The following is a 13,229-nucleotide window of genomic DNA, read 5'->3' on the forward strand; positions in this document are numbered from 1 at the left end:
GGATTTTCTTTAAAAAACCGCTGACCTAACAGCCCGGCTGCATACATCTTTCGCCCCCTTTCACCCATGATCTGCCGCAGGGGGGAGGAACTGCTCTTTTTTCACAGGAAATTCACAAATTGTCCACTGAAACATTGTAAAATATAGAAGCATGGCCAATTGAAACCCTAAACGCTGCTCCGATATCCAGAAAACTAGAAATTGCTCAGAATGCGGAAAGTTGCTGTAAACAAAAAAAGTTGCTCGAAATACGAAAAGTTGCCAAAAAGTTGCCGAGCAACTTGTGGCAAGCCCTATCTAAAGTCCCCTATTATTATCCAACAAACAACCAGTGCTTCAGAGCGCCCAGTTCCAAGTCCTCCATATTTGTCCACGGTCAATCGAATCAATTGACCGCGAAGGCCTGGGAAGAAAGCAGTAGAGGAACTAGGCAATGAAGCTATAGGAATGTACAAACAACTCCCTGTTAAACATTTCGCGATAGATGACTGGAATTCATTGTTTCTGTGGTATCGCCACTCTTGACACAATTTAGTCTCCATCTAGAAACAAACTACGAGAAAAATATGATTCTACCAACCAGGGCTCGTCACGGCTCAAAGATTGAATTGAGGTCTTTGATTTCATGCCCTAACAAGTCATTTCCTGCGCTCGTGAGATTCAAAGTCGGGTTAAGAATAGAAGACTTCAAAGAGTAAAAGTGTTTTTTTTTTTCATTTCTTTATTGTAATTTTATTGTGGTCTGAAACCACGCCCGGTACATCAAGTAATTAAGGGCGGACCGGCTTGTCAGAATAATAATAATAACGCAATTGAAATAAATTATATGTGCCTAGGAGGCTTCAAAATTAATCCATCTTCTCTTCATCAAGCACTTTTATCATGAGCCCCTGGCTCGGGAGAATGGGCAACCACTTCCTGTGTCGCGACTTTAAAAAAAATTATTACTTATTACTATTACTATTGAACCAAAAATACCTCATCAGTCTCGCAAAAATCTGACGATATTCTTGAAATTTCGTTACATACATTCAAAGTTTGAAGTCCTTGCCGTCGGAGGAACAAGCACTTCTTTGGTCTAGTCTGTCCACATACGCTTTTTCTTCTTGAGTGCGCTAGCGCGAGAACGATCGCGAAGCGCGCAAAAAAAAAAAAGGTCTGTGGACTTCTTTGCGCCAAAAAGATCCCTTTTAGCTTTCCCCTCATGTCTTCACCTTCTCTTCATCACTTCTGCCCTGGGTATACCGATTCTAAATTACAAATTGCACCAATAAAATTTGATAGGAAGCATCAATCTATCAGTGTAGCTCGGTGGAAATTGCCAACTATATCCTTTCCTGATTGGACGAAAAAAAGTGAAAACTGAGCACTTGCAAGCTTCAACGAAGAATTGCCGAGCACGAAGTACAAATTACGTTCAAACTACAAGAAACTTAAATAAAAGCCAGAAAACTCCAATTGAAAATACTATTATTGTGTAATCTATGTTAGGTAATAGCTTCAGGGCTCCTATTGATAGCAGATATGCTTTGTAAGCTCCCTGAAGGGACTACCCTGAAATTTTACCTTTAATTTTTTACTTTTTAATAAAGGTGTCCAGCTATCTAAACATGCAAGGATGGTTTAAGACAGGTTAAGAACAATAAAGTTGGAAAAACTACTAGCCATTCTAAATCCTTTCTGGCTCACTCCAGATAATGTGGTTTTCATTTTAGAATGTCAAAGGTGCAATCATTGCACTTATTCTTTTCAAATTCTCTTAATTTCTCTCTACGCCATTTTTAAGTGGAATACCCGCGTCCATGCTGTTGAAGACATCATCTTGGCTGGGCCAGTGAAGGAGGAAATTGTCCTGTCTGTACATAATCATCAAGCACCTAGACAAGAAAATCAAGATTTAAAAAGCAAGTGAGCACTTGCCGTTACATTATGATCGAGGTCTTTCAATTTATCAGCGACCAACGACATGATAAGAACAATCGCGACACTTTTGAAGGGAGAAAAGGACTTAAAACACTCGCCTCTCTTAGACCTTCCACAGTAAGCTCAGGATAGTTGTAGCTAAAACCTGATTGTTCCAGCTTTGATCCATTTATACACAGGTGATTATCGTACAGAAGTTCCTGGTAAAAATGCACAAAAATAAGATTGAAGTTAAAGTTTGTAGCCAATCCAAAGTGCCTTGTGTAACTTCTCCTGGTCAGGATCTGATGTTAGTCCATCACAGGGTTAAACGTAAAATCATGGACAAAAGTCTTGGGACAAATTTGCACTTTTGGCGCTTTTGCACACACGCCAGACGCGAATACAATTCACCTGCCTAACCTCGCCCCCCCCCCCCCCCCCCCACCCCCTATACAATGTTGAAAACTACTACCTGCAATTTCTTCTGATTTTCAACCTGGTATTGGGCGGGGAGGGGGAAAATTAACTCGCTTTCAAAAGGAAAGCAGCGCTTTTTTCAAACTTCAGTAGTAAAACACGTACAATTCGTTAAATTACGTAAGTGTCCCAAAGACTTTTGTCCACGATTGTAAAATTGAATTCGCTGGCGTCAGTATTTCCTAAGAACACAACACAAAGACCGAGGCCAGGGCTTAAAACCCGGAAAGTCCGTTTCGTAGTCTAGAACACTAGACATAACGCACCCTTGCCTCTCGCAAATAATTGTTGTCTCTCATAGTTCATGCTGCTTGTTTATTTTTCAGTGATAACGCTCGACGTGCGGGTGAGTTGGAGCCTGAGCGAGGAGGGAAGGGAGCGGAGGTTGCAGGATATAAATCCTTACAGCGAAGACCACACAGCAAAAAAGTTCAAAGTGCTTTGGTATGTGCATGGTATTATCGAGAACCACACGTGCATGCTATACTCCACTGCAGAGTTGTCTGACTGAATATTTCCTTGCCAAATCAAAATTTGCTTCAGAATCATGTCAAAATATGTATGGGTTATGGGCCAAGCGTGAGATCAAGCTGGCAGGCTATTGGCCAAGTTCTTTTTTTGCATGTTCATGGACCGAGACGAAGTCGAGGTCCATAAACATGCAAAAAAAGAGACCAATATCCAGCCATCTTAACCAAACAAGCTTGGTCAATAAAGGATTTATTATAAGGAAAAAGAGCGCTATTTTCTTGCGGGACACAACAGGTAGTCCTGAACCGGCAAGATCGCGCCATCCTGCCTGCTCAGGCAGCCAATCACAGCACAGGATTTGGTTCATCTTGCCCACTCATGGAGCCATATGATAACCGTGCAGACTTACTTGACTTACCTGATCTAAATAAGGACTAAGGGGAGTAGTGTGGATGCCATCCCTTTCACAAGCTGCTGACCAAGGTGCTAAGTGTTTTTCATTCGAGTCTTCCACAGTACTTGCCATGTTCAACTGATGAGAATAATATGTACCAGTGAGTCAATTAATAGAGCTGCACAACTGGATAAATCCACTGGTGTTTGAATTTAGGAATATTCAAAGTTCTCTGGGTTTGACGTAATGAATCAAATATGAAAGGCGTGTTTGGCCACATTTCTTGACACCAAAAAGAGACCAAATAACTATTATTATGCTGTCTGCCAACTCACCCGGGCCATATTGGACAATACAGTTCCAAAGTAGTCGTGCTGAATTCCAAATATCTCACAGACAAAGTTTGTGATACTCCCCTGAGCTGGAAAAAATAAATTAAATACAATAAGATTTACATAGACAACTTGAAGGACACAGAAGTGACTGCTTCAGTTTACTGGAACCCTTTCAACAAAGGACTTACTGGAGTCACCCTTGTCTGCCAAGTTAAACACGTCACCACTCTTGCCATGGCTGGTCAGGTGCCACAATGCACGACAAACATCAGTCACGTGAACAGTACTCATTTTCAGGTCCTTGGTCCACAGTAGCTAAGTTAAAAGAAAGAAATTGAGAAGAGTCCATGTCAACATTGTGAATCACAAGCTGCAGTGCAAGCAAGCCGTTAAGTTTAGTTTTGAACTTTAATACTAGATTAGTGTTATTAGCATTTTGAACAACTGAGCCATCAGCATAATTGAATGAAATTTGCATTTTTTTTGATGAGGGCTACGAAACACACCAGCTCTTATTCTGACACTGTCACTGGTGAAACTTTGGGTCAGCAGCATAGAGTCAATTTAACACTGACAATAAACAGACCTGCATCCATTTTGAACGTACAGGTTAGTGTTGTTACCTTCATTTTTTCTTCCATTTGCTTATAGACAGCACCAATAATCAATCTTGGAGCTGAAAATTATAAAAATGTCCTTGTTAGAAGAAGGATCAATTACTGTAAGTCACTTTGAGTCCAAAGACCACAAAGTTACGGTTCAAAGAGAACGGAAAGCTAAGGGATGTGTGTGAGGAAATGGTTAAAGTAGCTTCATTTTTGACAACCCAGAAAGTAGAGGAAAAACAACACAATTTTCGTTTTAATTTATTTAACAATCAGTTTACCTTCAATTACCAGGAGACCAGAGGGATGACAGGCCATTGTTTACACAGAAGAGAACAAGAGGTTGAAGCCTCTGACTCCTGTAACTACCATTCCTCTCCTTCCCACCGTGACAAAGGGAAGAAATGGAGGGCACATTCCCCTAATTTTGGTCTCTGATAAATATTTATTAAATAGTCTATAGTTAATGAATGCCGTGTCTGTTTGCAGCCACCGGTCTTTTCATAGTTTAGTCCACATTCTTCAACTGCCACTTGCTTGTTCATATATTGATCATCTCTCTTTTTTAAATTTTTTTAATAAATTTTCTTCATCACTGTGACATGATTAAGACTGAAATGAGAGAATAGGATGTTCCATGTCCTAACACACAACACCTGCCCCTTGGCTAAGTCTTTCTGTCAACACAGCTATCTGACATGTATCATACATAGCAACTTACTTAGTCCTTGCCGGTCAGCCAGTCCATAAATAACAGCTGGTCTAACAATGACATAGTTTAATCTAGACGAGAAGATGGGAAAAAAAGCAATAAGTGAGTAGTCTTTGGATAATAATACTCTTTGACTGACTAATTTGATTTCATACCCATCAAGTTTAGATAGTTCTTCCTCTACCATCAGTTTGTACTTTGCAATGTAAGTCCAAGGAGATGTCCTGCTCTCCTCATCACTAACACCCTGCAAATGAACAAACCATACAGTGACTACGTCAGTTGACAGGGAATTACTAAATCAGCCAATTCATTATTGTCCAAGCACTGGACCAGGCACTGTCCCAAATGGTCCCCCATGACAACTCCCAAAGATGACTTCCCGTTGGTCCTGTGCACTCACGAGAGTGTGTTTAGGTCTTTGTTTTTGATTCATAAAAGCCATCACAAACTGTAACATTCTGCAAAGTCTACAGAACTTATGTGAGGTAAATTAAAGGTTCATGTCAAATGCCATCATGGATGTGATGCTTTATGCATCATCCTTTCTGATATCACTACGTGAAACAACTTTGTAGCTGTAATAGTCAAAGAAACTGTTGGGAAAAGAATTTAAAATGCATCAAAGATAATAACAAGGTCTATGAATAACAAGGTCGATTTGCATCCCATTAATCGAGACTCACAAACATTGAGGTGCTGACACTTCACAGTACAGACTGGAAATAATCTTTAAAGGTTTCCTACTAGTTTTTAGCTCATACAGCTACAAACTGTTCAGTTAACCTCTGACTTCACTACATTTGACTGACGACTGATCACACAATAATTGATGGAAGTGTAAATATTAATTATAAAAAATAATGTGCAATTGTTTGTTATTTGTTCTAAACTTCAGAATTAATGAAAGATAGATTATAAATACAATTTAATTAGAGAACTCCTGACCAATAAATTCTTGAAACCTTCTAATGTTTATTAGGCAAATCTCACAGTACCTTGTCACAGGAATAGACTTGAGCTGTGGAGATCTCAATGTACCTCTTCACATTGCACTTTACTGCTTGCTTTGCACAGTTCATGCTAAGTTTAAATACCCCATCTGCATAAACCTATAAACAGTCAAGTTAAAAAGCAGGTGAGTGAGCTGGACTATTAAGGGTTCAACCTTTAGACTTATTCTTGATTCATGTTAGCAGCACTTGCATGGCATGGGGAACAAGACAACAAGACAAGCAAGGGACAGTTATTTACCCTGAGCAAAGGACAGGCTCTTGAGCTTACATGACTCCATGGCTCCACCTCATACTAACTTCAGAGCCTTTTTTCATGGACTTTTCAAGCACAATTTGGTGTTATAATTGTGTTAATTAATTCAGCATTATTGTTAATAAAAGTACTCAAACACCATGGGAGCCTGGATTCCTTTAGACTACATACTTCAAAATAATAATCATTTCTGGTAATCAATGAAACTGACTTTTTGATACTTGCCATACACACATACATGTACATGTATGGCCAATGATTTTATCGTTGCCATCTTTCATGCCAATTTTTCCCCTGTAGATAATTACATGTATGTGGAGGTGCAGTGGCCTTGTGGTTAGTGTGCTTGTCCCTGGACCGAGCGGTTCGAGTTGGAGCTGTGGCCAGGTACACTGTGTTGTGTTTTTGGGCTAGATCCTTAACTCTCATAGTGCCTCTCTCTACCAAGGAGTATAAATGGGTACTGGTGAATTGTTGGGGAAACCTAACAAATTGTGGGGGAGTGACCTGCGATGGACTAGCATCCCGTCCAGGGGGAGTAGAAATACTCCTAGCCACTTCATGCTACAGAAACCAGAATAAGCTCCGGCAGCTATGACCCAGTTGGCTCCAAGGCTTCACACAGATAATTACATGTAGTAGTAATGGAACACATTTTACAGTTTTACCCACATGTATGTGTGTTGTATTCATGCTGTTGGTAGCCTGTATTGAGCCACACCAATTTCCATGGTATCATTATTAACAGAATTCAAGTAACAAGACAACCAGTACTACTGACAACTTTCTGACACAAATGAAATAACTGTGTACATATGAATTAATCCTTGGCATTATTCACCTCCTCAGACTGTCCATATCGAGTCTCTGCAGCACAGTTGATACAAACATCAAAATCTCCGTCAGCATCCAGAAATGCTTTCTCCACACTAACTGAACAAAGGAAAAAAAGTCATAATTTCATTTATGCATCATGAGGGGATTTTCAAAGTGCATGTTTATTTCACATTTTATGTAAGTCTGAACAGGCTATTAAAGCAAAACAAAACACGAATCCATATGGTTTTATTCTCATGCACTTGGTAAACAATTTCAGAGTTTGGTCAGACAATGTCTGATGACTGACTGTTACGTCCAGCACTGTACTGCTCATCATTTCACTTACTGTTTAAAGTGTGACATCTTACAGGTTTGTACAATTATGACCTAATGTGCCACCCCACAGTCACTGTGTTATGTTCCTGGACAATAACCCTCACAGTCCGAACTTCACCCAGTTGTTTCAACAGGTACTGGTGAATTGTTGGGGCACCCTGATGGACTGCTGGGCAGTAATAAGCAATGGACTAGCATCCCATCCAGGGGGAATAGCAATACTCCTAACTGCTTCATGCTACAGACATAGCAGTTGAGCTCTGAGAGCTATGAGTCAGTTGGACTTAATAGCTTTAATTTTTTAAAAGTGTGTCCTCCTGATAAACTACATGTATATATTGTATGTGGAAGAACGGCAATCACCGTTTGATAATCAATGACACTTTCAGAAAGAATGTCTTGAAAGAAGTTCTGTCTGCAGTTTTTCTACACGATTTAAGGTGGCCGAACACAGTCTTCGCACTTTAGCTGATGCAATTCAGCGCGCGCATAAGGATTGCAAAAAACAAACACGCCGTCAATAGAGCAATCATTTTATTTACTCAACACTTCTCTATAGTTAAACGCAGTGTATTGATGGCTTTAGTCTTTTATTACAAAGATACACTATGTTAGAAAAGGTAACAATGCAAAGAGCCCAGCAACTGTCAGCTTTTTCTTTGTTACATAAAGAATCCAAAAGAACCCAGTAAAATGTAGCACATGCGTAGTAAGTAAAAAAATTGCGATTGAATGAAAAAATTGCACTCGCGGAAATATGTCTATTTCTTGAGAACCACTCACTAGAATTTCACGAAATTTGGCACGAAAATACTTTAGGAGGTAGGTAACTGGAATATTACAAATAATTGAACTTTAACAAAGGAAATTCTACATATTCCAGTGAACCTTCATCAAGGGATAATGAAAGATCTCTCTATTAAATTATTAGCAAAATGGTGTTAACTTGTGAGAATCATTACAAGCTTGTTGCATGCAAATTATAAAGAAAATCTAATGACTAGATTTTTTTACAAATAAACAAACCCGACTTTAAAGGCCTGTTTATATTTATTCATGCTGTCATGGTAATGACACATACATCAGCTTAATCATCAAAAAACCAAAGGTTGTGTTGTTTACTTGCTTGCTGCCATTTTTGGCAATTGAGGGATCAAGGGTTTTAGAGAAAAAGGTGAATGAAACACAGGTATCAAAAACTGTGTTCAGTCACCTAGTGAATGATATCATAGTAAGTTATAGTAAGACTGATCCTCCTCACAGTGGTTCTTTTTCATGCAATCCATTTAACTTCTGGCAAACTATTAACAAATAAATCTCTCACCAGGATTAATAAGATTGGCACTCCTGAATTCAACACTGCTGTGCTTAAAGGCTTCCTGTTAGGTAGTGAAGAGTACAGTATTTAAATCTAACTACCGTATCATCTTTCAGAGTTGAACTTTTGAAGTACAGAGAAATCCTGATTTCTGGAACCCTTGACTTTTCGAAACCTTGTGATAACTCAAACCAAAAGTCATTTTAATTTGTTTTTGAATTTTAAACCCATTACTCAAACTACCCAATTTTTCAAACCAACATTTGTTTCCACTGGAGGTTCAAGTTATCAGGTTTAATGTACTTCTTAAAAACATAGTACATGTACATGTACCTCCAACAGTTGTATTTTTAATTAGCAAATACAACATTTAATTATCATGCTTTTGTCTTATAGATTCTAAGGACAATAGAAAATACTGGCAATCTACTGCATACAAATTCCAACTTGATGAGCAAGAAACTCTTACTTTGTGTCTTTCATTCAGCCAAGCAGTCTGTGGTGGGACTTTGTCAACAGCTCGAATCTATAAATCATACCATAACAAGTTGTTGTTATTTACATGTACAGAGATTGCCAATTCCACCTTCTTGAACCAAAATAAAGTTATTTAAAGTAGTCAGAGCTGTGTTGATTTGGCCACAAAATGTATCAAATATCACAAATTTTCCCCAACTCCCCCCTGCCAAAATTGACCAAAGCATGTGTGAAAAACGTATTGTATACTATGAGTACCGACAGTCCCTTTTTAGGTTAGCAGGGTGTCCAGTGACAAAGTTGCTCAAAAAATAGGAAAATAGGAATTTCAGGATTGAAAAAATAGGAAAAAATAGGAAACTTTGTCTAAAAAATAGGAGAAAAATAGGAGAATCAATAGTACTTTGATGGACAAAGATAGCCTCCCTTCAGCCCATCAACTATCCCAATCCACCACTTTAGTCCACAACAATGATGACCATATGAAATACAACAAAAGGAGTATTTCAATATTAAATGTGTCTCTCATACTGGTCTAAACATAAACAAATCAGTTTTTTTAATATCAGATTATTTGATGGTACAGAAATTCAAGGGCAAGCAACGCCTTTACAGAGTTGTATGTTTTCATAGAAACATGAAGAACACTTGTGATTCTGTAAACCATCAATTGAATTTCCTAGTCTTAACAATAACAGCTTCACTCAGTTAAGAAACAAAGTTCTCTTTTCATAACTTCAGAATTAAACAAGCAGAAAATGGTAAACACAACAAATCATTAGTGAACACATGCTGTTCACTGACAGTTAGTCCAGTTACTGGACTAACTGTTAGTCCATCCAATATGACGTAACAGAAAGCTGTGAGAAAAAAATGGCTGTGTGAAATCCTGGGGGGCAAGAAGCATGGTTTCTTTTGCATCATGCACAACAGACTATTAAGTGAGAGAGTGACCACTCATAATCTAGGTTCCATGTTTGGCCATGTGAACTAAAGTGGTCACTGATTTCTCATAGTTTATTCATTAACAGTCCACTGAAGAGTAATTCTCTCTGTTTGAGACAGACATGGTATCATGTTGTTTCACTTTATACAGTATAGCCCATGTTTGATGTGTCAAATTTCTAATGTTACTCTGCAGCTTTCTGCCCTAAGATCCCTTTGTCAAGTAATTCCAATAGAAGACTTTATAAACAAAACAAGATTTGGGAGAAACCTTTGGTTGATACAAGTATATCCAACGTGTCTTTTGAAAATTGGAACTTGTCAGAACTCTACAGAAATTGACCACAGATCAAGTAAATGTCAATTTCATTTGCAAAACTTGTTGCTTGTACTAACTGCCAATCAGTATTAGAAAATTACACTAATTGCAAAATAGACTACGAGTAGTCCCTCTTTCGCTTAGTCCGTTGTGAGTGACCCAAAAGAAAACCGCGCGAAAAAAATGGTCGCGCAAAATCCTGGGGGCATGGAGCGCACGAAAGGAGGGGCTACCGCCTAAGCCCAAGAGTTTGCTCTTTCACAGCTGAATGATTTTCTGGTGTAGGATTTCTCATCTTAATGTCCTCTTATTATTGCCTGTTGTCAATAACCCCAGGAGATATCCTAATTAAATTTGCTCTACACTACTCTTCAAGGAGTTCAAGAAGCCAGACAAAAACATATGCCGTGAAAAGTAGATCTTCGTTCAGTGTTCATTCAGCGAAACTGCAGAAGACGTTTTAAAAAGAAGACGGTCAATGAGGCATCATGTAACAATATTCTGCATCTGTAGGTGTAAATCTAAAAGTTATTGCAAAAATTTCAAATGCAGAGTTTCAAACAAGAATTTATTACGTATTTGACATAGGAGATCATCCAACTGCAGTGACATGTTTGCCGATTGTTTGCCGATAGCAGCGGAAAGTTTCAGGTGAATGTCCAGTTTCAAGTGAAAGTCCGGTTCAATCTTTCAAATGGACAGCAGAAAGGACAAGCTCAGTGAATTTATATTCGCTGACTTGGACGATGCTGTTGAGCAGCGAAACTACTAACACACTCACAGTCAGGTTGGAGGCGGAAAGCTTTGCCAAGCTATGCCTCCAGGATTTTGCGCAGCCATTTTTTTTTTGCGGTTTTCTTTCGCGTCATGCACAACAGACTAGGCGAAAGAGAGACTACTTGTAGTCTACTTGCAAAATGACATGGAGAAGAATGTTGGTCGATATACTATCAATTGAAAATCATTGGTGATCCAGTGAATTTTTTCATTTACAGTTGTTTACCTTAGAACACAGGTCATGCTCAACAAGGTAGCACACAAGGTTACGACCAACAAATCCCAAACCTGCAAGTTTATTGAGATTAAAAAACATGTACTTAGTTTAAAGGTACCAACACACTCCTACAGGACATGGCTACTCACACTGTTTTCCTAACATTAATTAATTAATTAATTAATCAATTAATTTTAAAATAATTTAATAAATTGATTAATTAATTAATTGATTTTGTTTTTCAAGCCCACTGTCATGAGAAACACCAAATCTACCAGATTGCACTTGCAATTTGAGACCAAGAGAGCAGGTAGTTGAAATATGTGTGCATGGTGATCTCAACAACCAACACACAGAAAATAGGGAGCGAGCTGTAAAGTAAGTCTACTAGGGGTTCAGTTGCATGAATAGGACATGATTCCTTAGCCTGCTAACCCAGACGTATTTCCAGCTCATGTCACTGAAATCAATCTCTCGTCTGGGTTGTTTGGAGACGTTATCTTTGGCAGAGGCAAGCAACAGTCAGAAATACATCTGCATTCGCAGGGTAATGATCAAATAATGTATCTTGTTAACATCCAACAACACAACAAGAAATGAGCAGAGAAGAGTGAGCCCTCCCACCTACCCCCAGTCCCCAGCTTCACACTAATGAGTACACAACAAAGATCTTCTTGAGTGATCGTACAGTATGTAATGAGGAAAACGACACAATTGTTTACGGCTATTAAAAAAAATAATAAATGGCAATAAGTAGCTATAAGTAAAATTAAGTACCGGGAAGATAATCGACAGCTATGGTAAATATATAATCTGTATGATAAAGCAGAGGATGGATCAAGGTTTATTCAGTATTAGGATCGATGAATGGGCCGCAAACTGTTTCAAGACTGGACCCTTGACTAAAACAGTGAAATATTGATAAGACACTTACCTCCAAGTACAAGAACTGAAGGTTTTGATGCCATTATCTTTGGTCTAAGGATTTCACAAAAGATGGGCCGGCAGCTGCAAGATGACGGTTAACTCTGCGGTTAAGTAAAGTGCTTTAAATTTCAGGACCGTAAGCATATTAGTAATTTAGGCTTAGGTGAAGAAAAAAAACGCTTTATCTGTCCAAAGATCGAAGCGATCGAAGGTAGTGAAGGAATGTCTTTGCTCTTACCCGCATCCAGACTTCAAAGGGATTCCTTCTGTTTTCTTAAGCAGTAAGGCATGAACGATACTGAAAGTTTACAGAATCGGAGAGAAACTGACAAAGAAAACTAAAATTCTCAAAGGTATGGAAAGGTATCGACAAAATGGTAAAGGAGCAGTAGCCGCTGGCCACCATGTGGCCAATCGATGAGGTCGGCTCATGAGTAGCGCGCAAGTCGGACGATTACATTTTACAACGTAAAGCCCGGTTTTAAACCGTTGCTGCCCGCTAATTTTGCCACTTCAGGAGTGTTTTGCGGTAGATTTAAGCAAATTTTGTTTGAATACAAAGTTCCGTCCCCTCCTTTCCTCCGATGCCCCTATACTGAAGCTACTGAAAGTCCACACTCCTCCCTCCTTCTCACCTGTCTTTGGTTTTTGCGCAGTGCCAGTTCCCACTGTATAACCAGTGTTTAACCGGAGGGGAAGGAGGTCACAAAAAACAAGGCGTGTCGTCCTTCAATCGAACTGAATAATTTTGATTCGATTTAAGTAATAAGTATTGCGGAAAACTTTTTCACAAAATTATAAAATGAGCGAAGAGCTGCGAAGCATCCTAGGTGTACTAGGCATATAAATGTTGCTGCACAAAACTTCAACAGGCGTGCTTACAAGCTACAACGCCGGTCAGCTCCTTGGTTACTAACTATTTAATG

General features: G+C 38.9%; 1 protein-coding gene across 2 annotated transcripts; it reads right to left on the minus strand.

Annotated features, from left to right (window-relative positions):
- Window positions 1-1,557: 1,557 nt before the first annotated feature.
- On the minus strand, window positions 1,558-13,192 carry LOC145479601 (uncharacterized). Of its 2 annotated transcripts, none has more exons than XM_081458008.1 (15): window positions 12,542-13,192; window positions 12,311-12,384; window positions 11,386-11,447; window positions 9,111-9,167; window positions 8,648-8,702; window positions 7,010-7,101; window positions 5,898-6,011; window positions 5,055-5,146; window positions 4,909-4,970; window positions 4,206-4,258; window positions 3,771-3,897; window positions 3,583-3,668; window positions 3,272-3,385; window positions 2,022-2,123; window positions 1,558-1,877 (listed from the first exon to the last, which is right to left on the minus strand). In XM_081458008.1, exons 2-15 carry the CDS (start codon window positions 12,342-12,344, stop codon window positions 1,818-1,820), a joined length of 1,110 nt encoding a protein of 369 aa, XP_081314134.1. In that variant the 5' UTR covers window positions 12,345-12,384; window positions 12,542-13,192; the 3' UTR covers window positions 1,558-1,817. The 2 variants fall into 2 exon arrangements, with proteins under 2 accessions (XP_081314134.1, XP_081314135.1); XM_081458009.1 differs by having other exon boundaries at window positions 12,311-12,404.
- Window positions 13,193-13,229: the final 37 nt, after the last annotated feature.

This window comes from Orbicella franksi, chromosome 2 (assembly GCF_964199315.1).
Source record: "Orbicella franksi chromosome 2, jaOrbFran1.1, whole genome shotgun sequence".
Lineage (NCBI taxonomy): Eukaryota > Metazoa > Cnidaria > Anthozoa > Scleractinia > Merulinidae > Orbicella > Orbicella franksi.

Coding starts and splice junctions, on each gene's coding strand:
- LOC145479601 (XM_081458008.1), bottom strand. CDS start 12,344: ATGGCATCAAAACCTTCAGTTCTTGTACTTGGAG. Junction 8,703..9,110: donor GGCTGAATGAAAGACACAAA/GTAAGAGTTTCT, acceptor ACTACCTAACAG/GAAGCCTTTAAGCACAGCAG. Junction 3,898..4,205: donor AAATGGAAGAAAAAATGAAG/GTAACAACACTA, acceptor CTTTTAACTTAG/CTACTGTGGACCAAGGACCT.